Source organism: Silurus meridionalis, chromosome 9, assembly GCF_014805685.1.
Source record: "Silurus meridionalis isolate SWU-2019-XX chromosome 9, ASM1480568v1, whole genome shotgun sequence".
Taxonomy (NCBI): domain Eukaryota; kingdom Metazoa; phylum Chordata; class Actinopteri; order Siluriformes; family Siluridae; genus Silurus; species Silurus meridionalis.
Genome location: NC_060892.1, coordinates 2352872 through 2377209, shown reverse-complemented (window position 1 = coordinate 2377209; position 24338 = coordinate 2352872). Strand labels below are relative to the sequence as shown.

Genomic DNA, 24338 nt, shown 5'->3' with positions numbered 1-24338 from the left:
TGTAATGACATTTTTGTTGTATTTTGTTTTTCTTTTCCATGTACCAGCCTGCTGTCCTTCCACATGCTTTCACAAACCTTTAGAAGAATCGTCTTCGATGGGCTGCTTAAACGCGGTGATGTCATTAAAAGTGCATAGGAAAAGCACCACTTTGTCCTGCTCGTTGCGGATCGGAGCGATCTTCACGAAGAACCACACGGGCATTCCTGCTCAGGGACAGGAGGATCACACAATGAGATCCATCAACACTCTTTCGGCAGGTTTGTCATTCTCATCTTACAAGGTGTATACTTACGGTTCTTTTTGTACATGAGAATTTCGAACGAGTTCATTTCGTAGTTCTCGAAGGTTTGCCGCACTTTCTCACACATCTCCTTGTCTGTGAGCTCCCCGTACATAAAGCTGGAAGAGAAAATGCAAGTCAGCTGCCCTCTGATGCCCTCAGAGTCATAGCGACATAAAGGCCTTATTTACAAAATGCCATCCAGAGGGCATGCAGGTAGAGGAACATGATTAACAATGGGGTTGGTGTACAGTGACAGCGCATCCTGATCTATTTTATTCCTCTTGTACCACAATCCGGCACAATTCTTTCAGGTGATTAATAAAAGACTTGTCATGCTTTTAATCTATTTAGGGGCAAATGTTGCAGAACATCCTCAAAACATAATATACAATATTTAATCTGCCATTCCCTCAATTTTTTTCTGTCAGAAAGCACAATGTCCTCTGCCCTAAAAAAAGGTTCCTGGAAATCGCTGACACTGGAGGCTCCTTATGTAAGGGTTCAGTAAACATGTCCTTGAAGAACTCTGCACCATGATTAGATGTAGATGTCAAATAACTAAAAAGTCAACAATACTCGGTTTATTATAAGGTTTAGGATATGTGACGCATCTGCCACACAGGTTCCTTGAACTATTGATAATAGATTTATTGATTAACTTAGAGACCAGTCAGTGCAGCTGAGAATGTTCTCCACATAAACAACCTGAAGATCCATGAGCTGACGATGGAGGGTTAAACCACAGAACCATGAAGATAGATTTTGACTGTAATTAATGTAAACAGTTTGCTAAAGTAGTTTGGAACTACAGTTGCCATGAAGCTCAGTGGTTAAGATGTTGGACTTCTGATCAGAAGGTTGTGAGTTCAAATCCCACCACTACTAAGCTGCCAACGCTGGGCCCCTACGCAAACCCTTAATTGCTCAGTTGTATGAAGGAGATAATTGTAAATCACTCAGGATAAAGGGGTCAGACAAACACTGTAAATGTAAATGAACACTTCCACTCCATCAGGGAACAGTTCATAACCTCAATAACCTCAACAATGATGGAACTACTGTATAACGAATAGACATTCGGGGTCACCCGGATGAGAACAAGGATCCCTTTTGGGTCTGTGTCAAGATTTGTTCCTCATATCATCTCACGGAGGTTTTTCTCACAATTGTCACCCCCGGCTCGCTCATTTGAGACTAATTAATGGCGTTAAATTGTTCATATATGTCATTTATTTCAGTAAAAAAAGCTGTTTTCGGACAATGTCCATTGTTAAAAGTGCTCTACAAATCAAATAGAAAAGTAATAAATAACTAGAAGAAGTGCAATAATAGAATTGTTTTATTACTATATTATAGTGTTACTGTATTATGGTGCTATAGTTCTAATTACAGCTAATACGCCATAAATCTAGGAAAAACCTCCGGGCCATTCAAATCAAAATTTGATAAAAAAGGAATCTGAACCTGCAAGTGCTGCTCTTCTGCATGACTTCAGCTCGATGGTATCCTGACAGCTTGCAGAATCCATCGTTACTGTAGACAATGGGCCAATCCACAATCTGGGCGTTCCCCAAAACAAAATTGGTGTCTAGAATTTAAAAAGAGCAAAAAAGAAAATAAGCAACGAGAGGTTTTTGTTGAAATTTGAGAGCTGGTAAAACACACTAAGTTGGGTTTTAAGAGACAGATTAAGCCTAGGTTTAGATGCAAAACACTTCAGCATGGAGAATCCTGATAGGCTGATCACTTAATGATGATCCAGTGCGGATCCTTCTGTATAGAAAAACTCTAAGTCATGCACACAGTGTGATTTGATTGGGCCTGTATGTAACCAATCCAGGTTTGGAAATAAAACAGATGCATTTTTTTATTTTACATTTTTTCCTAGTTTCAATGGAAAAGCAAATCTGATGCCAGTGTGTAGATTCCCAGATTTTCTTTATTTCAAATATTGTTTTTTTTTATTATTTAAAATATGAAGTAACTTTGAATTTGTTTTGATCCACCACATAAATACATACACTATATAGACTATTGGGACACCTGACTTTTCCAGCCATATGATGTTCTTCTCCAAACTCTTACCACAAAGCTAAAGACTTTGGATGAATTAGCATTACATTTTCCCAAGTTTGGAGACCCAAACCTGTTCCAGCATGACAACACTATCAAACATGAATTCTGACTGCACCCCAGGCCTCCTTACCTCACCTACATCAGCACCATCACCCTTGTAGCTGATTAAAAAACTCGACTAAACTCTACAAGAACGTGCAAAAATCCAGTGAAACGTCAGAGTAGAGTGGAGGCTATTGTAAGAGTAAATGGGGACTAACTGTGGAATGGCATGTTTAAAAAAAAACACATACCAATTTTATGCTCAGATGTACACAAACCTTTGGTAATACAGTGGGATGAGCTTTCCATTATATCTTTCCATTCATGAATGGATCGAGATTATACTATTACAACACACATTGTGCTAAAACTTTGAGACATCTTTCATTAAATATTATAATTTTGCTAACAGGCAAGTTTCCCAAATAAGTAAAGCTGTCGAAGGTACACATTTATGCCTTGTAGCAATGTTAGTATTACATTTATTAGCATTTGATGGGGATCGATAATAACCCTGATATATGGGCTTATTAGATAAGATTTTGAGTAAACATACTTCTGTGTATTTATGATTATAGATCAGTCATTTAGCCATGGTGATTTAGGTCCCCTGGTGGTCTAGTGGTTAGGATGCGGCGCTCACACCGCTGCGGCCCGGGTTTGATCCCCGGTCAGGGAACCAACCCCAGCCACTCTTAGTGCCGGTCCAAAGCCCGGATAAATGTGGAGGGTTGCGTTAGGAAGGGCATCCAGAGTAAAAACATGTGCCAAATCAAACATGCGGATGATCCGCTGTGGCGCCCCCTAATGGGAGAAGCTAAAAGAAAGTTTAATTTATCTATGGTGATTTTAAGCCTAATGAATGTGCCACTTGCAAGGATAAACTAAAAAGATCGGGTTGAAGGATTAGAGAGACTTTCACGCAAAGACAGTGTCACCTCCTGAGACTGGATAAAAGCCTTACATAACACCTCTGGCATTCTTTATAAAATGAAGAGACGATGCTTATAAACGTGTCAGTATTCTTCAAATAAAGTGTTAATAAAACAGCCTGCAGGGGGAGAGTGAGTAAAAAAAAAAAATATATATATATATATATATATATATATATATATATATCAATGTATATTTTAAATAATGTTTTATTAACTAGCCTGTTTATGATCCAATTTACTTTATAAAGTAAATCTTTATATCTAAAAATCCTCCTGATAGAGAGAAAGAGTCTTTAATCCCACTAAAAGCACATCTCTAAGTACAAATTTGGGCGAATTTCTTGTCTTCTGCACCCTCACGATCCCCGTGTTGAATGAACACCAACAGTGTTTATATAAATCCATCTGAACGCAAACGAACAGCGAAAGATTTCTTCCAACGCCGGGGATTCGTCTGCGTAAATCTAATCAATCTCCACACGGCAAGACACAGGAGCAGGAGGTTGCTGAAATGCTCCGGATTAGAGGTTGTACAAGGAAACTACAGAGGTTCTACACTATACCAGGGATTAAAAACAGACAGGAAAATGTACAAACAAGGAGAAAAACATGCTAAGAAAAGTGACATTCTAATAGCACTATCTAAACCTACATGATAACAGGATGTGCACCAAAAACATTTCTAAATAAACACAAGAGAAACAGATGAGCTGGATGGAGGTAAAGTGGGGGGGAAAAAAAACGTCTTCATGACTTTGGTTATACCTGTCTGTCTATGGGATAATGTCCAAACTGAAACAATGAAAAGAAAGAAATGTGTTAAAGCAATTTAAAGAAGCAGAGCAGGACTTCATACACAGCTACTGTATGTTCTCAGTGCTGAGGTAACACCTGCAGTGGTGTGGAAATAAAATCCTATGCACATGGTGTGGGTGATAAATCAGCACTGAGGATGTCATTTGAATTTAATCAAAGCGAAGCAATATATATATCCACATACTACATACACCATATGGACAAAATATTGTGGACACCTGAAACATAAGGTTGTTTCATTTTGAACATCTCATTCCAAATTTAGTCTCCATTTGCTCTTATAATAACCTCCACTCTTCTAGTAAGATGTTTCTTCAGATTTTATGGAGATTTGTGGTCAGCCACAAGGGTGTTAGTAAAGTCAGGTACTGATGTAGGGTGAGGTGAGGTGAGGACGCCTGGGGGGGGTGAGGTCAGCGTTCCAATTCATCTTGTTCGATAGGGTTGAGGTCAGAGCTCTATAGGAGGAGATCTTCCACAGCATTGTCATGCTGGTCTACTAGTCCAAGTGAAGGGAAAAGATCATGCTATTGCATCCAGAGACGTCCTATAAAATTTTGGGGTTCCAATCTTTGTGGTAACTACATATGGCTGGAAAAGTCAGGTGTCCCAACACTTTCGTCCATATAGTATAAATAAATAAATATGCATCATCATAAACAAAAGGAAATAGTACAAAAATGACACAACTTCATTCAGAAGACCAAAATATCACGTTTTTTTAATTAGTGCTTCATCCCAAACTATACACTAGGATTGAATTTCTTGCACTCATTTCAGGTTCTAGAAGATCCCATGTCCAGCGAATACTCTTCTTTCTGTGATGATGTCAACAGAGGGGTTTGTGTGTGTACTGCAGCCAAACTTGATCTTTTTCGAGAGTGTAATGAACAAAATCTTGTGAATACACATCGCTATAATATTTACTGATGTTTCTACCTTTTTACCTCAAATGGTTTGACTTTGGGAACGTTTCACACCGAGCAAACAGTTTACTCTTTTCCCAGCCCTCCAACCAGTAACTCCAGTATTTAATGTAATACAGCAAAACGCTACCATACAAAATCCACACATCCATTCACACACCCATTGGCCGTATTGCGTTTTGTGATTTTTTTTTTCTGCTGACGTCACAAAAAAAATCGCCCATTTTTAATACGTTTCACATCCTTATAGACGTTAATGGTAAATAACATCACCACCTTGTTCACTGTTATCTGATTATTGCACTTTAAAAGTGTCACTTTTAATGCATTTACGGCTCAGGTCCAAAAAATAAACGGTGTCAGGCCAATGTATGTTATATTCCATTTCCTACCTACTGTTCTTCTGATGCTTTTTTAATATTTAATGGAAAAAAAAAGATGCAGTGAAATGAAAATGAAAAGCAGCGATCACATTACCCTGCTGCATAAAATGCAATATATTGCAGTGGACACTTACATGATATTACAGTAGGAGAGAGTATTCTATAATAACGGTATTATACTGTAATCAGGTAATAGGAATACTAAAACATTTTGCAGTCAAATAAGAAAATCAATACTGATACTATAATGCAAATACAGATTTACAGTTTATTACCACTATTATATTACCACTAGAAGAATTTTGAGAGACTGTGTGATTTGAAACGGAGCCGAGATCACAGTACAGCCAGAATGGCACAGCCCAAAAAGCTGTCTAATTAGCTAATTAATATCCAATTAACCATTTGAATAAATTTTCCAGGAACTAGAACTAGAGTTCAATCATGATTACTGTCAGACTGAGACATTTTGAGATGTTTAAAAAAAAAGGACAGAAACATGAATGCCTCCAAAGATGTCCAGCAGATGTTTCTTATGTTAGTGTGTATTTAAAACACTGAAGTTCAGTGAGATGCTGAACACAAACAAAGCCATGCAGTGCACAAAATTCACCCCATGCTGAACTGACACCTGCACCAAGAAGCCTGAATTAATGAACAGCCTCAGGTTGGAACATTTTGTTGGGAAATTTTCCAGTCCGGTCCTAAAGGAAAAAAACAGAGCATGCATTCACATCTTAATTTATTCCAGCAGAAGATCTCAGGAAAAACCTCAGATTAAGGTGATGCATGAAACGGAACCCTCTATGTGTTTATTCTTTATGGTGATGGAAAGAAACTTCTAAAGAAGGGCGGAAAAGAAGATGAAGAAGATGAAGAAGAAGCATCGCAGGTAGTGTAATTAATTAGCTTGCTCTCTTACCATTGGACCTCCGGACGATATTTTCTAGAAAAGTATTCTGAGGGGCCACGAGTCCTCGGCGACCCCCGGCCATCCCGAATCCTCCTCACCTGGGGGGGCTGCGACTGAGAAACGATCCAACCGATCCGGTGAAAGACAAGCAGAGTCCTGCTGCTGTGTCTACATGATTTCGGATGCTGCGGGGACAGAGATGCGGCACTGAGACTGTCAGCCACTCTGCTGTCCCTCGGCAACACCGTGTGTGTGTGTGTAAGTGTGTGACTCCTGTTACGGACCAGATTCGCTGCCACGGGTCGCACCGCCCACACCGGCCGCGGTAACAGAGATGAACGGCATAGACACTCCCCCTGCTGGCAGTCAGAGGAACTGCATTGTCTTAAATCAAATAGGAATAAAAAAAATCCTTTCTATTATTTTTTTCAATCAGCGTTTATGACACGTACATCGAAGTAAAATCAAGCATACATTATAATATATAATAATAATATAAGTATTTTTTACATTTGCAGTATTTGGCAGACACCCTTATCCAGAGTGACTTACAACTGAGCAACGGAGGGTCAAGGGCCTTGCTCAGGGGCCCAGCAGTGGCAGCTTGGTGGTGGTGGCATTTAAATTTGTGATTTTCTAATCCAAATTCCAATGCCTTAACCGCTGAGCTACCACCTTCTAAAATAATAAGAATAATTACATTAACATGCACTGTTGTTGTTGTTATTATTATTATTATTATTATTGTTGTTGTTATTATTATTATTATTGTTGTTGTTGTTATTATTATTATTATTGGTGGTGGTGCAGTTTTATTTACGAGATTTCTCAGACCTATGCAAAACAATTAACTTTATGCCAAGATCGTGCACAGCTTCAGCAGGATTAGTGTTAATAATATGAAATTATTAAACAGAATTATAATAAGATGATTTATTTGGCAAATTGCTTAGAAATGCATGATTCCATGTAGGTGTGTATGTATGTAGGTGTGTATGGTATTGATGATCTTTTTTGTTACTTAATTTCTGAAGTCGTATATGAAATACTATTAAATAGAATTCTTTATTTTCTTTTATTTTCTTTCCTTTAATTTTTTGTTTGTTTTTTTTTTTTGGGGGGGGTCATAAAATTGTAAATAGCAAAAGAAACAGAATATTGACAGTAAATATTATACAAGGGAAACTAAAAGTAATAAAATAACACGTTATTCAGTACAACCTTGTTACTAATGAAAGGTATGTGTGTGAGCCTGCGTCTACAATGTCTCGTTGTGTTGTATAGTCATGGCAAATAATAACATAAAAAACAAACAAACAAACTAATCAAGAAATCAAAAGAAAGTCATTTATCAGTATAATTTACAGGAAGTAATTTATATTTGACTGGTTTAATCAGTGTGATTATAATATCAAAGAAAATCAAACATAAAAACAATGATCTGACTAATATAATAATAATAACAATAATTCCAAGCATAATAATAATAATTATTATTATAATTATGATGATAATAATAATAATAGTAATAATAATAATTAATAATAATAATAATAATAATTATTATTATTATTATTATTATTATTATAGATTATAATAAGAATTATTATTATTATTATTAATAATAATAATAATTATTATTAGAATTTTTTATATATATTATTATTATTTTTTTATTATTATTGGTGGTGGTGGTGTAGTTTTATATAAGATTTCTCAAAAAGTGGCAAAAGTGCACTAAAAAGTGTGCACAGCTTCAACAGGAATAGTGTTAAGACACTAAAATATATTATAAATAGATGCTTCATTTTCACAAATTGTTAGGTAAATGCGGAATTCATGTAGGTGTACATGGTGACAATGATGACGTAAGAAATAAAATACATCCTTCAAACATTCAGTAAAATATAGGATTATAAAATGTTATGCTTGAATACAGACCTATAAATAAAAAATCCCCCCAGAAATAAATAAATAAATAAATCACTCATCCTTTAATTAACCCTTCTTCTTCTTTCGGCTTCTCCCATTAGGGGGCGCCACACCCTCCAGACCCTCCTGTCCTCTAAATCTGCCTCTGTCACACCAACTACCTGCATGTCTTCCTTCACCACATCCATAAACCTCCTCCTTGGTCTTTCTCTTTTCCTCCTGCCTGGTGTCTCCATCCTCAGCATTCTCCTACTGATATACCCCATGTCCCTCCTCTGCACATGTCCAAACCATCTCAATCTCACCTCCCTCACCTTGTCTCCAAAACGTCCAACATGCACTGTCCATCTAATAAACTCATTTCTAACCCTGTCCATCGTCGTCACTCCCAACGAAAACCTCAACATCTTCAGCTCTGCTACCTCCAGCTCCACCTCCTGTCTTTTAATCAATGCCACTGTCTCTAAACCATACAACATCTCAGGAGTCACCACAGTCCTATAAACTTTCCCTTTCACTCTCACAGATACTCTTCTATCACAAATCACTCCTGCTATCACTCTTCTTCACCCACTCCACCCTGCCTGCACTCTTTTCTTCACTTCTCTAACACACTCTCCATTACTTTGCACTGTTGACCCCAGGTACCTGAACATCTCCACCTTCTCCACCTCTTCTCCCTGCAACCGCACCCCTCCACTGCTCACCCTCTCATTCACACACATGTACTCTGTCTTACTCCTACTGACGTTCATTCTCCTCCTCTCCAGCATGTACCTCCACCTCTCCAGACTCTTCCTCACCTGCTTCCTACTCTCACCACAAATCACAATATCATCCGCAAACATCATAGTTCATGGAAACTCCTGTCTGACCTCGTCCGTCAACCTGTCCATCACCACTGCAAACAGGAAAGGGCTCAGAGCCAATCCTTGATGCAGTCCAACCTCCACCTTGAACCAGTCTGTCGTTCCTACTGCACACTTCACTGCCGTCACACTGTCCTCATACATGTCCTGCACCACCCTCACATACTTCTCAGACACACCTGACTTCCTCATACAATACCACAACTCCTCTCTCCACCCTGTCGTACGCTTTTTCGAAATCCACAAACACACAATGCAACTTCTTCTGTCCTTCTCTATACTTCTCCATCAACATTCTCAAAGCAAATAATGCGTCTTTGATGCTCTTCCTCAGCATGAAACCATACTGTTGCTCACAGATGGTCACCTCTTCTCTCAGCCTGGCTTCCACTACTCTTTCCCATAACTTCATGGTGTGACTGATCAACTTTATTCCCCTGTAGTTACTGCAGGTCTGCACATCTCCCTTTTTCTAAAAGATCGATACCAGCACACTCCTTCTCCATTCCTCAGGCATCTTCACACCTTCCAGAATCTTGTTAAAAAATCTGGTTAAAACTCCACTGCCATCTCTCCTAAACATCTCCACGCTTCTACCGGTATGTCATCTGGTCCAACTGACTTTCCACTCTTCATCCTCTGAATCTCTGCTCTCACTTCCCCCTTACTAATCCTATTCACTTCCTGCTTCACATCTCCACATCATCCAACCTTCTCTCTCTCTCTGATTTTCCTCGTTCATCAGCTGTTCAAAATACTCCCTCCATCTTCTCAACACACTCTCCTCACGTCAACACATTTCCATCTCCATCCTTTACTGCTATAACTTGCAGCACATCCTTCCCAGCTCGGTTCCTCTGCCTGGCCAATCAGTACAAATCCTTTTCTCCTTCCTTGGTGTCCAACTTCTCCTACAGCTACTCATATGCCTTTTCCATGGCTTTCGCCACATCCTTCTTCACCTGCTGCTGCATCTCCTTGTACTCCTGCCTACTTTTCTCATCACTCTGTCGATCCCAATTCTGTTTGTCCAACCTCCTTCTCCTTATGCTCTCCTGCACTTCCTCATTCCACCACCATGTCTCTTTGTCCTCCTTTCTATTTCCAGATGTTACACCAAGTACCTTTCTAGCTGTCTCCTTTATCACTTCTGCAGTAGTTGCCCAATCATCCAGCACCTCTTCACCACCACTGAGCCCCTGTCTGACCTTCAGTTTCCTTCAGTTTCCACCATCTTATTCTTCTTTCAGTCCTCACTCTCCTCCTCTTCTTCTTCACCTCCAAAACCATCCTACAGACCACCATCCGATGCTGTCTATCTACACTGTCCCCTGCCAACACCTTACAATCTACTTCAGGTTGCATCTTTATTCCTAGGTACACCATCTACCACTTCATCTAACTCACTACAGAATGTTTCCTTCTCCTCCATCTCACAGCCGACTGTGGAGCATAAGCACTAATGACATTTATCATCAACCCTTCAACTTCCAGCTTTACGATCATCACCCTATCAGAAACTCTCTTCACCTCCACTACACTCTTACTGTACTCTTCCTTCAGAATCACCCCTACACCATTTCTCTTTCCATCCACAACATGATAAAACAGTTTAAATCCACCTCCAATGTTCCTGCTCTTACTCCCTTTCCACTTGGTCTCCTAAACACACAACATATCCACCTTTCTCCCCTCCATCATATCAGCTATCTCTCTCCCTTTACCAGTCATATTACAACATTTAAAGTACCAACTCTTTAATTAACCAAAGTTTATTCATCAATTAATTAATTATAAAACAATCTACACCACTAGAAGTTATACTCTGTGTGTCAGTGTTGTAGCGCCATCTGCTGGAGATCAGTGGTATACGTAGAATGCTCACGGATTTGACAGGTTTAAAAAGAAAGTAACGTCTTTTACTGCATTTAAAGCAAAAACATTTAAAGCATAAAATAATACGTATAATTGCAGATTTTAAGCAAATGAATTTGAAGAAAAATGTTAATAATATTTAAATTAACACACACACACAAGGACTTTTTTTTGTAACCATACTATTGCGAATGAGTTACTTTCTGGGCACATCCCCCCCTGTAAATACCTCATAAAATCGAATCACTCGTTCATTTTGAATTATTTTAATCCGTATTCTTTTATTATTAATACGTATTAATAAACAACTGTGACGCAGGCGCCGTTTCGCGCGAACAACAACTCGTTCCGCCGTAGAATCTAGTTCACTAATGTGATCTGTTTCATTTGCAAGTTAAGCCGGATTTATATTTTAAGGAAAACACCTTTAAAATTAAACTAAAAGACAAAGCAGATTTCCTACTATTATTGTCTAATAATATTTAAATGTAATAATGGGTAATACTGGAGGCGGATGAATACCAATCAGAGGCGCTGAGGCTCAGGCTGTGCAGGGGGGGACTTATTGCAAGGGACAGGCAAAAACAGAGGACAGAAATCGTGCAGTGAATGCAAATATATACATATTTATTTTAATGCAGGGAATAAAAACCACTTTGTTATAAATTATAATGCCCGGAATGATGGAAAAGGGGTCGGAATACTTAGGGAAAGGCCGGTCTAACGGGACGAAAAGCCCCTCAAACGCCTCGAATGGCCATTTTTCGGATGAGAGTGGCAGCGACGACGACCACGGTAGTATAGCCTCGAACACACTCACAACATCCAGCTTTAAATCTTCGACTTTTAACATACTAAATTGTTTAAATATTTATACACCATATGTTTTTTTTGCTTCGCAGATGTCGGAATGCGTGTGGGGTCCGATTACCAAGCCTGTATTCCTGAGTATGAACCCGGTACGGTAGGATCTGCGGTTCTATTGCTGCGTTCTGGCGCTGCATACTTACTGACCGCACTAGTTAGCACGCTAGTGTAGTGCGGATACTTGTGGCTCCCGCGAGCTACGCGTACTACTTAGTAGGGAAGTATGAGTAAGGCTGTGAGGCAGCTCGCTCAAAGGTGGTAGCCTCGGTGTTTTTGCTAGCGCTCCCAAAGCTAATCTAATTTGTATTTCGGGGGTTATATTATTAATAATTGGTAGGTAATTAGGTAAACGTATATAATTAGTTATATATTTCAAATAATTCGATTATTCACACAAATAAAAGCGATTTTATTTTACCTCAGCTAGCTTTCCGGACAGTTGTTAGCTTGAGGCGAGAATGCGATTTACAGCGGAATTCATCCATAACGTTATAAAATAGCTATAAATTCTTCTAAAAAAATACCACAAAGCTTTTTGTAGTTGTTGTTGTTTTCTGTAGTTTGTTAGCTTTGTGTTTGTACAGGTTGTGGTCTTGTTAAACGACTATGCAAACGTTTTAATAGGATTATAGTGACTGTGTGCACTGTTTATAACTTCTACACTTTGATATATTAATGTTTTACATCTAAATATGAATAACGTCTACATTTGTATGTAATTTGTATGTCTGTATATAACTTCATGCACACACCATTTATACACATCTATTTACTATTTGTCTTGTTATTTTGGCTTCTACCTTTAGGGGTCGCTGCGGATCATTTATACACCAATTTATAATTTGTTTGTCTATATAATTTCTACACATTTATAAATAATTTAGGGATACAGCTATCGATTATTGTAGTAATTGAGTCTTCGATTAGTCCATCGATTAATCGTATAATCGTATAATTTTATTGCTGAAACTGCAACCTGTAAAAATAAACCCGTTTCGTGCATTTAATTACATCAAAGTGCAGCTATATTTGAATAAAAATATTAAAATCAAGTTACTGCGTACGCATAACGTGGAAACACTGAAGGCCGGTGTGTACAAGCTTTGCGTGGAAAGTGGCGTACGCACGTTTATAAATGAGACCCCAGAGCGGTCCGAAGTTTAGCCGGTGGTGTGTCAGTAATAATGGTCCGTGGGGAAACACAGTGCTCTGTGTGTAGGTAAATGGACTAAACATTTGTATTTGAATTGCTTGAGTAAGTCGAGGAATCTTTTCCGCCCTAATATAATATAGTAAATATCATTTCTCAATCTATATATTATTTACATATTAATTTCTACAGCTATATATAATTTCTACACATCAGTGTATATAACTTTTTACATCTTTATATAACTTCTAAATCTATCTAAAAATTTCACATCTATTATAATTTCTCAATCTGTATACAGTATCTCACGAAAGTGAGTGCACCCCTCACATTTCAGCAACCATTTCTTCTTTATGGACAATACTATAGTTTTAGAGTAGTTAATGTGCAGTTTGTACAGCAGTACAGATTTACTGTCCTCTGAAAATATCAGCATACAGCCATTATTGTCTAAATAACTGCCAACAAAAGTAAGTACACCCTCAGTGAACATGTCAAAACCGTGTCCAAAGTGTAAATATTATGTGTGAGCACAATCGTTCTCCAGCACTGCTTTAATCCTCCTGGGTGTGGAATTCACCAGAGCTGCACAGGTTGTTGCTGGGATCCTCTTCCACTCCTCCATAATGACATCACGGAGCTGCTGGATGTTAGACACATGGTGCTATTCCAACTTCTGCTTGAGGATCCCTACAGGTGCTCAATAGGGTTCAGGTCTGGAGACATACTTGGCCACTAAATCACCTTCAGCTTCCTCAGCAAGGCAGTTGTCATCTTGGTGGTGTGTTTGGGGTGTCCAGCATTTCAATGTTGGAAAAACTGCCGTTTGGCCCAGTCTCTGAAGGGAGGGCATCATGTTCTGCTTCAGAAAGTCACAGTACATGTTGGAATACATGTTTCCTGCTCCCCAGTACCAGTAGCACTCATGCAGCCCCATGCTAGTTTTAGAGTGCTAAAGAGTTACAAACTGCATATTAACTACTCGGAAATATCTGTTTAATTTCTATAGTATTGTTATAGTGTAATTTTTGGGGGGGGTTGTTACTCATTTTTGTGAGATACTGTACCTTCTACACAGCTATGTATATAATTTCTATACACCAGTTTCAAATTTTTTTATCTATATTTAATTGTCTATATATAATTTCTACACATCAACATATAATTTCTATGTCTCTATATAATTTCTGTATTTATATGAAATTCTATGTAAATTTAGGTGCATTATTAATATTTTATATATATAAATCAAATTTCTACATCTGTGTAATTTCAATTATTTTTTTTTTACCTTTTCCTCAGGTGCTACAAAATACACTGATAAAGACACTGGAGGCATGTTGGTGTGGTCTCCACATCACACTATCGTGGACACTAAATGTGAGCATAAACACAATCCTTTCACTTTTATTAGATAAAAGTCCTGAAAGTATTGAGACTGTACTAACACTTATACACTTGTGTTTGGTCTGCAGTGGATGAATACATCGCCATCGCCAAGGAAAAACATGGCTATAATGTGGAGCAGGTAGACGCTGTTTTTTTTGTTTGTTTGTTTGGTTTTTTTGACGCATTATATGGACAAAAGTTTCTGGGAACATCCGATTGCACACTTAGTCCCTGTTTATGGAAGATCTTCCACGAGATTGTCATTGTGTCGTTTAGCCACAAGGGTGTTGGTAAAGTCAGGTACTGGTGTAGGTGAGGTGAGGAGGCCTGGGGGGCAGCCAGTGTTCACATTCATTCTGTTTAGGGTTGGGGGGTAGAGCTCCACATGTTCCAACCCATGTAGAGCAGATCTTCATGGAGCTGGCTTTATGCACAGGTGCATTGTGATGCTGGAACAGCTTTGGGTCAAGTGAAGGGGAAAATTGAATGCTGCAGCATCCAGAGACGTTCTATGTAATCATGTGCCTCGAACTTTGGGCTTAGAACCACATGGCTGGTAAAGTCATCCCAGTACTTTTGTCCATATAGTGAATAAAAATAAACAGGCTTGATTAAAAATATATATATTTTATATATATATCTCAAACTGAAATTTATTCGTACAGGGCTTTCAGGTCGGTACACACGTCCATCAGAAACGTATTAAGTGTCGGACTGCAAGTTTGTTTAGTTTCCGCCTCGTACTTTGAGCTCATATTTTAATTATTATTATTAACTCTGAAAACATCCACAACAACGGCGGTATAAAATAAATGAAACTAGAGTTAGCGCAGTGTCACTGTGGCGACACACTCCGTACTGGAAAGAAGATTTGTTTTGCGCGTTGTTTTTCATTTCATTTGATTCCATTTAATTTTTGCCATTTTAATTGATTACTCAATTTAATCAATATAATTTAAAAAATGCATTGCATTCATTTGATTTATTCTATTCTAATAAATTATATTATTGTATATATTGCCAACTGAGCCAGCACTCCTAAATCAGTCCCTATGAAAAGGCTGATGCAACTGTGTGTTTCCGACAGGCTCTTGGCATGCTCTTCTGGCACAAACACAACATTGAGAAGTCCCTGGCAGACCTACCCAACTTCACTCCTTTCCCAGATGACTGGACGGTGGAGGACAAAGTGCTGTTTGAGCAAGCCTTCAGCTTCCATGGCAAGAGCTTTCACAGGATCCAACAGATGGTGAGTCACAAGATGATAATCATACACCGTGTGGACAAAATTATCTGATTTCTCCAGCCGCATTTGGTTCTTATTCAGTAGAATAAAAGGTCACTGGATGTGGCAGAATTAGATTTTGTTTTCATTTGACCGAGACATCTCCTGATATAGAGCTCTGATCTCAATTCTATTGAACAATAAACGTGAACACCACCTGTCCCCCCCAGACCTCCAGATGATCTGGTGAAACCAGAAGAGTGGAGCATATTATAAAAGCAAATGAGGATTAATTGTGAAATGGCCTATTTAAAAAGCACTTATCTTTATAGTCATGTGTCCACAAACTTTTGTGCATATAGTGTGTATAGTCCTCATACATTGCATCAGATCATACACACACACACACGCTTCTTCTCCATGTATGTTCAATTTTCATCCAATTTAAAATTGTATCGATTTATCACAGTTGCCAGATAAATCCATATCAAGTCTTGTGAAGTACTACTATTCATGGAAGAAGACCAGATCCAGGACAAGCTTGATGGACAGACAAGCAAGAAAGCTGGCAAATAGAAGTAATCAAGATGAAAGGTGCAGTGTTTATAATCTCTGTTTATAATTACAAAATAAAGTACTCAATTATAAGATATTTATTTCATGATTATCTAGTGATGAAGAGATGGAGGAAGCTAATCCCATCGAGGCAAACGACAGCGATTATGACCCCACTAAAGAGACGAAGAAAGAGGTAAAGCATCATCATGATCTGTCAAAAAGCTTATCCTGATAAATACTTCATAACCCGTCACTAATATTGGCACATTTGATTAATATGAGAAAGGAAATCCATTCACGTGTATTTTTTAATACATCAGGTTGATTTTGAGTGAGACATTGCTCAACAATGACTTCTATAAATAAAAGGTAAGACATGCGCCAAATTGTCTTACAATGGGTAAGACCAAGGAATAGGGCTGTGATGTGATGTCCAACTAGGAATGTAAATCAACCTGGAGGAGGACGTGTGTCTATATCTTGTCTAGTAGACGTCGACCAATTAATCAATCAATTGGATAAATGGATAATAGATTAAAGAAATAAAACACATACATAACAGGTAATATGTAATATAGCACTAAACTTTAAAACAGTACTGAATCATGGAAATGTGCTAAATGAAATAAATATGAATATATTATTTATATTAATAGATATAATTATATAAATTATAATGTATATATTATAGCACTTTTTTGTTCATTTGCTTTTTTAGAGGCAGTGTCCACTCTCCGTTCAGCGTGCAGTCTCAAGTGTCAAAACAGATCACCTCTAGAGGCCGCTCTCCCAAGTCAAGTTTATTTCTATTGCGCTTTTCACAACAGACATTGTCTCAAAGCAGCTTTACAGAAATCAACAGTTTAAGTAAATGATGTGTATTTACCCCTGATGAGCAGCCATGGCAACTGTGGCAAGGAAAAACTCCCTTAGATGTTATGAGGAAGAAACCTTAGAGGAACCAGACTCAAAAGCAGAACCTCATCCTCATTTGGGTGAGATCAAAAGTGTGATTATAGTCTTTAAACAATACAGAACACTGGAGAGTAAGAACTAACATACACTGGAATGTAAGATTATGAGTAATGATCTTTTTACAGTCTTATACAGTCGTTTGAAATTATGGAACCAGGAGCTACTGAGCAACTCATAAAATAGTTCAACATTTGCGATCATCACAGATCCGGCACCAGCTTCTCCATGCCAGAGCCTTTAAACACTTAAAGAGGTCCAATGTCCAAACTCCACATGAAGTGGGATCTAAATGCGCTGGTACGTCCCTAGATGGTTCGGGATGTTTGCAGGCGTCTACTTCTTTAAAGGTCCACAATCTTCATGAAGTGGTACACAACTGGAGCTGGAGCAACATCAGGACGCCTCCAGATGGGGGGAGAGAGAGAGAAGCAGTGGAGAGGAATTAGCGTAGCTGCTGTTCATAATATTAACAGCACAAGTTGATAATGTGCATGTGATCAGATGTTCTGGAGCACAAGTTTATGATGTGATGTGTGTTATGTGTAGAACTCACAAAAAAGATACATATTTAATCTGCACTTAAACTGGGAGAGTGTATCTGAGCCCCGAACACTGTCAGGAAGACTATTCCAAAGTTTAGGAGCTAAATGTGAGAATGCTCTACCACCTTTAGTGGACTTTACTATTCTAGGAACTACTAGAAGTCCAGAGTTTTGAGATCTGAAGGAGCGTGACAGATTGTGGCATGTTAGAAGACTGGAAAGATTCATGGAGCTAAACCATTTAGTGTTTTTGTAAGTAAGTAGCAGTAGTTTGTAGTCGATTCGGAACTTAACAGGTAGCCAGTGTAGGGATGAGAAGATTGGGGAAATATATTATGCATATATTTTCTCGACCTTGTAAAAACTCTGGCTGCTGCCTTCTGGACTAACTGCAGCTTGTTTATTAATGATGCAGAACATCCACCTAGTAATGCATTACAATAGTCCAGACTGGAGGTCATGAACGCATGGACGAGCTTCTCTGCATCAGCTATAGAAATTTTTCTTAGCTTAACAATATTTATAAGGTGAAGAAGCTGTTTTTGTAATAGGGTTGATGTGATTTTTAAAAGACAAGTTGCTGTCTAAAATAACTCCCAGTACAAAAAATACTGCTCGGCCTTCTCAGGCGCAACCCGGAAAAACTATTGGTAGGGTTTTAGTCAATAGTTCTAGCAATCAATTATCAGTGATCATTAGGTTTCTGTGAAGGTAAAAGCTCAGAGTCTCCTCTTCACAGAGACCTGATAGGGTGCCAATAATTGTACCCGAAATATATTCAGCCAAGTTATATTTTGATGGTGTTGTTTGACACAAAAACATTGTGGTGCTTAAGCTGTGCTGTGTGGTGTTTTCCAGATCCCAGTGGAACCCCAAATTATAAGCTCTAAGATCAGCATGGGCCGGCGAGACCATCAGACCCTGCAGCATCGTCACCACTCGCAGCGTTCCAAGTGCCGTCCACCGAAAGGCATGTACCTCATGCAGGAGGACGTGGTGGCTGTGTCTTGCAGCTCCACCGCTGCTAACACCGTCCTCAGACAGCTCGACATGGAGCTCGTCTCCCTTAAAAGACAGGTGACTGGTTTGGGACAGCTGGTTATGTGGTTTGATTTACTCCATGAATAATTATTCCACTAGGAAAATGTCTTCTCAGCAAGAAGGGACCGTTTCAGCATGTTATATAGACTATATGGACAAAGATTTGTGGATACCAGTGTATAAAATTGGTATGTCCTTTTAGAGCATCCCATTCCACAATGGATCTCCTTTTCCCTTCTGGGAAGATGTTCCAAAAGATGTTGGGAGTGTGCTTGTGGAGATTTGTGCCTTCCAGTTCATCCCAAAGATGTTCATTAGGATTGATGTCTCCATAACAGCAGGAGAACTTCCACTCCAAACCATGTAAAGCATATCTTCATGGCTTTGTGCACAGGGACATTGCTGGAACAGGTTTTCAATGCTACTGCATCCAAACACATTGTATACCATTCTGTCCTTCTGTGGACAACATATGGGTGTGAAAGTCAGGTGTCCCAATACTTTTGTCCATATAGTGTGTGTTTTTGATCTTTCAACAGTTTTCTGTCTACCAGTGAGAAATTGTAAATTGGGTATTTTTAAATCGTGTATTTAAACAATTCTGTATAAATTTTCTTCATCTATTAGGTGCAAAATGCCAAGCAGTTGAACAGCGCTTTGAAACAGAGAATTGAATCTGGCATTGATGAGTACCGACTGCCGGAGGTAAATCAGAATTATGTAAGAGCTTGTATGTGTTAATTCTGTATTGTGTGTGTGTGTGTGTGTGTGTGTGTGTGTGTGTGTGTGTACATATATATATAAATTAATCACGATTAATCGCATGATCGTCGTGAGTTAAATTGTAATTCACACTTTTTTTTTTTTATATGTTAATGTGCCTTGATTTAATGCTTTTCACGTTTTTAATACCCTAACAAACATGTGCATGGACAAATATTGATGCTTTATGCACAAGTATGTTTGTTATTAGTGAAACCAAACTCAACATAGAGCATGAAGACAAAATATTTTTGTAAATGATTAAAAATGGTATTATGGTGTTTTAAATTAAGTAAATCGTCAAGACACCAAACAGAACTTTTGCGTTGTTTCCACACGGACGGTTTTAATTGCCGGATGTGTGCGTCAAAAAATTCGGTAGAGTTTATTTCTTTATTTTTTCATATCCGAGTGAAGAAGGGACGTCGTGAATAAATGTGTTGCGTTGAACGTTTTAAATTCGCCTCTTTTATATTTATTTATATTTTTAATAAAAAAATAGTCAAACAGAACAGAGCTGTGTAGCTCTAACCTTAGTTTTTTCTGCTCTTCTTGAATTAAAATCACATTTCTATTGCCTTCAAACACACTGTGTAAGAGATGCCCTGTATGGACAAAAGGCTGTGGACACCTGATCATCAGTGCAACATTGTGCTTTTTTTGAACATCCCTTCTCATTTTTACTTTTAAAATAAGCTCCACTCTTCTGGGAAGATGTTCCACTAGATTTAATGGAGATTTCTGCTGATTCAGCTACAGGGGTGTTAGTAAAGTCAGGTACTGATGTAGGTGAGGTGTGGAGGCCTGGGATGCAGTCAGTGTTCCAATTCATCTCAAATAAGGTTGAGTTCAGACCTAATATAGCAGCTCACTCAAGATCTTTCACTCCAAACCATATTTTCATGAAGCTGGCTTTGTGCACATGGGCATTATCCTGCAGGTTCAAGAGAAGGAAAAACCTACTACCTGCTACCATTTCCAAAGACTTGTGGTAACAGTTTGGTGGAGAACCATGTATTGGCTGAAAAAAAATCAGGTGTGCCAATACTTTTGTCCATATAGTGTGTTTGTAGAGGAAAAAGGCAGTGCTGTTTGTCAACATTAAAATCTAGAAGCCTTAAAAGGTCTGTAGTCGTTCTTCTGGAAAACTTCCCGAGTCATCTTGTTTTTGTTGTAGGTGAACCTTTAACTATACAAAGAATCTTCTGATGAACTATTTTCAAGAGCGGTTTCTTTTTTTTGTGTTCTAGTCCAACCAAAAAGTCAACGCACGCTGGACAACAGACGAACAGCTGCTCGCCGTTCAAGGTATCGTCCGACGACGTGTACCTTTTTTTTAAAAACCGCCCTAAAGTGCATGACCTTCATTTCCACTCTTTTGAACATTTACATCCAGGAGTCCGCAAGTACGGCAAAGACTTCCAGGCCATCGCAGACGTTATCGGCAACAAAACAGTCGGGCAAGTCAAGAATTTCTTCGTGAACTATCGGCGCCGCTTTAACCTGGAGGAGGTGCTGCAGGAGTGGGAAGCCGAGCAGGGAACTCGTGCCCCGAACGGAGACAGCACCGCTGCTGGGGAGGACGGAAAAACCAGCTCTACCCCACCTTCAGGAAAGAGTACAGATGAAGAGGAAGAGGAGGTGTGTTTATACACACATGCTGGTATAATGATAACTATTTTGTGTTTCATATCTATGAGATGAATAATAATGTGGGTTTGTTACTGACAGGGTCAGGTGGCACCTGCTTCTGGACCGTCTCCCATTGCTGTAGCGTCATTGGCCATGGTAGCAGCAAGCGGCAGCACGTCCTTAAACCAGCCTCCTCCGTTACTACGGCCCTCTCTCCCAGCTACCCCCGCACTGCACCGCCAGCCTCCACCCCTCCAGCAGCAGGCCCGCTTCCTGCAACCTCGCTCAGCTCTGAACCAACCACCTCCGCTCATCCGGCCTTCCAACCCACTCCCCCCACGCCTCAATCCCCGCCCTGCTGCACCCACCAACGCCGGTTTGGGTACGCAGCCCCCCACACTAGTAGGCATCCCGTCTGAAAACCCATCCTCCTCCATGCACTGAGCAAGAACAAGACCTAGAAATGAGAGTGAGAAGAAGAAAAAAATCCCATCCAAATTTCCTTGCAGTCAACAGAGGGCAGTATTGATCATGTAGAAAAGCCTACAGCATAAAGTTGTGTGAACGTTTTCATCCACCACAATGTGCCAGAACAGTGTTTCTTGCCTGGAAGTTTGTCAGCGCTAAAAAATTTAAAATAATCCGGGATGGATGGTTAGGGTTCACGCCATCAGACGTGGTGCTTTAAAACCTTCAGTTAGATGATCACCTAGTGATTTTTACATACATACAAATATCCACACTAAACAAACCATTCATTGAGCACTTTTGGGGATTGGGGTGGAGTCATTCTGGGGAAAAAGACACTCCGATCAGGATAGAAATGTTTCCTCATTGACTCTCAGAAGAACTTTCTACTGATTTGCAGTGATCTTTTTTTTCCCCTTTAAGGGAGTGGATTCAAACAGTGCCAAGAAAAACACTAATCCAGCATTAAAGATCCAGTGGATTTTTCCTTTTAATGGTCCCTATGTACTGCATGTACAGTATGGAACGCTAGCCTTTGATCGACATGTGTATTTTATGTTTATTTAAATATTGTGAAACTGACCCTTGTGGTTGGGGGGGGGTGGGGGACGCTCTTACGACATCATCGCTGCAAAACCAAAAGTCTTGCTCTGGACCTGACCCAACTCCTCCGAAACCACGAGACGCTCTACAACCAAACAATACACTTCTCAAGCTTGAAACACTCTGGTCAGGCAGGAGGAATTGAAGTCTGACTTCACCCTCTAAGACTTTTGATTCTGCGGTGATGGTTCTCGCTCGCAGTCAGAAACTAATACCGACTGTTTCGTTTTTTTCTTTTGTGTGTTTTTATCATTATTATTATTGAAAAGGCAAAAATCAAGTCCTGCTGTATTTCCTTTTCCTGCATCGTTCTTTTTTTTGTTTGTTGTTGTTGACTCCTTTTGTCGTGTGTGTGTATATAAACATTTATTTATTTTTATACTTGGTGCTAAAGACTACCGACAGATTAATGCCTATCGTTCCAGATCGATTTTCACCATGAAAGTGCTCTTAAGGTTTAAGAGAACATTTGTCTTTTATTTAAAACATTTCAGATTTTAAACATTTATCACAAAGTCTCAGATTTTTACACAACACTACTCCGGTGTACGTTTTATGATACGATCATCGACTGGGCGGCTGATTTATTATTTTTGGTTCTTTCGCCTAGAGTGGTCTTAAAAACGGTGGAGTCATGGAGACTAAAAATTGGTGGCAGTCGATGGTCTTTCAGTATGTTTCTACAGTACAAAAAAATGTCTCATTCAGATCCATGTCAAAAATGTGGAAACAGAATTTTATGGGCTGTGAGACACGTGTTCGTTTTGTTTCTCTGCAACAATCTCGGTTGAAGGTTAAATTGGACAGTAAATGAGTGGAATAAAAGTTCTCTAGAGTCGAAATAGGATATTTTGGTCTCTAATAGAACAACTTGTGTAAGAGAAGATGTGATCAGACCCCTCACCACCCCACCACACACACACTCACTCACACATTGAGGTAGAGGTTTGATGGTTTGGATTGGTTTTGTAGCAGTGAAGGTTCCAGAAAGCGGAAAGAATCCTGAACCAACACGGCTCCCATTCCGTACTCCAACATTGAGCAGTTCCGTCTGGACTGCGTCTCGTTGGATCCGACTTCACCGTACGACTAGACGATGAGTACGTCTGAGTTCTGTAAGTGTTATTTGGAGAGCAGACGGACGTCTGGAGTGATGTCTATCATGAAACCACCTGCCCAGTCACCGCACCTCAATCCTACTGAACTGCTCTGGGACGCCGAGACCATGTAAAGCTGTTCTTCATGCTGAGGGAGGATTTTTAAATGAACATTAGGAGGATTAAAAATAAACATCTGGACTTTTATATATTTGTTTGGTCAAGGAAATCATCTTATCGCTACATTACCGAATTTGTTGCATAGAAACAAAAGGAACATAAGAGACAATTTAGTGTTTTCACCACACTGTGAACGTCACGGCCCATAGTTACCCGACAACGACCCCATTTTGACCGCCAAGGTCTTCCATCATCCTGCAAACCCATTGCCATCCATTATTTTTTTTGTATATGTTGATTTTGTTTTAGTTTTTTTTTTAAATCATTGCATAGCAGATGATCGAACCAGAGATGAAGCTGTTGATGCAGCGTGCACGTTCATTCCCATTCCCTGTAGCATTAAATGATGTACCTTTTTTACGTAGAGATGGTATCTATGTTCGTTTGTTTGCCTGAACAAAAACAAAGGTTGCTCCTCCTCCGTGTTTTGCTGTAATTCCACCTCATTTTTGTTGATTCCACCTGTAGAGATTCCGGGTTGTCGCTCTTCTTGCATGTCACTACAGTACGTATGGTTGTGTACGTGTTTGAATTCTTTTGTGTCGTATTTTCCCATGTATGCTCTGTGGTCTGATTTTTCACTCTTCATGTACTGGTCTCTGTGTAAAAGTTTGTCCCTTGTTTTTAATTTTTTTACACAATTACCTCTTTAGAATGTCAAAATATTTGATAGCACTTACTGATTTAGTAGGAAACAGCCTTCCCAGTGGATTGAAACTCTCTCCCTGTAACACTTGACCGTATCCATGTCCACTTCCTCTGCGTTTCAGGCATTAAAGCAGGAGTGGCCACATTA

General features: G+C 39.2%; 2 protein-coding genes and 1 non-coding gene across 6 annotated transcripts in view; 2 read left to right on the top strand and 1 right to left on the bottom strand.

Moving 5' to 3' along the window:
• The window catches only part of kcnh1b (potassium voltage-gated channel, subfamily H (eag-related), member 1b), a 60615-nt gene extending 53858 nt beyond the window's left edge, over nt 1-6757 (bottom strand). The window contains exons 1-6 of one of the 2 annotated variants that reach the window (XM_046856868.1): nt 6662-6757; nt 6387-6562; nt 4105-4131; nt 1751-1874; nt 296-402; nt 78-206 (exon numbers count right to left, since the gene is read on the bottom strand). In XM_046856868.1, the coding sequence (XP_046712824.1) occupies nt 78-206; nt 296-402; nt 1751-1874; nt 4105-4131; nt 6387-6459 (460 nt within the window). In that variant the 5' untranslated portion in view covers nt 6460-6562; nt 6662-6757. Of the gene's footprint in view, nt 1-77; nt 207-295; nt 403-1750; nt 1875-4104; nt 4132-6386 lie in introns of both variants that reach the window. The other variant, XM_046856869.1, reaches the window with a different exon arrangement.
• trnav-cac lies at nt 3011-3083 on the top strand. The gene has a single exon. It is a non-coding gene; the product is annotated as a tRNA-Val (tRNA).
• A 4829-nt stretch (nt 6758-11586) lies between the features above and the next one.
• rcor3 (REST corepressor 3) lies at nt 11587-24338 on the top strand. Of its 3 annotated transcripts, none has more exons than XM_046857375.1 (12): nt 11587-11848; nt 11956-12012; nt 14373-14450; nt 14546-14598; nt 15547-15708; nt 16154-16278; nt 16357-16435; nt 18618-18836; nt 19428-19505; nt 20813-20870; nt 20959-21203; nt 21294-24338. In XM_046857375.1, the coding sequence occupies exons 1-12, from the start codon at nt 11725-11727 to the stop codon at nt 21636-21638; spliced, it is 1623 nt and encodes a 540-aa protein (XP_046713331.1). In that variant the 5' UTR covers nt 11587-11724; the 3' UTR covers nt 21639-24338. The 3 variants fall into 3 exon arrangements, with proteins under 3 accessions (XP_046713331.1, XP_046713330.1, XP_046713332.1); XM_046857374.1 differs by having other exon boundaries at nt 19428-19520; XM_046857376.1 differs by lacking the exon at nt 19428-19505.

Coding starts and splice junctions, on each gene's coding strand:
- rcor3 (XM_046857374.1), top strand. CDS start 11,725: ATGCCCGGAATGATGGAAAAGGGGTCGGAATACTTAGGGAAAGGCCGG. Junction 12,013..14,372: donor TATTCCTGAGTATGAACCCG/GTACGGTAGGAT, acceptor CCTTTTCCTCAG/GTGCTACAAAATACACTGAT. Junction 16,436..18,617: donor CTAAAGAGACGAAGAAAGAG/GTAAAGCATCAT, acceptor GGTGTTTTCCAG/ATCCCAGTGGAACCCCAAAT.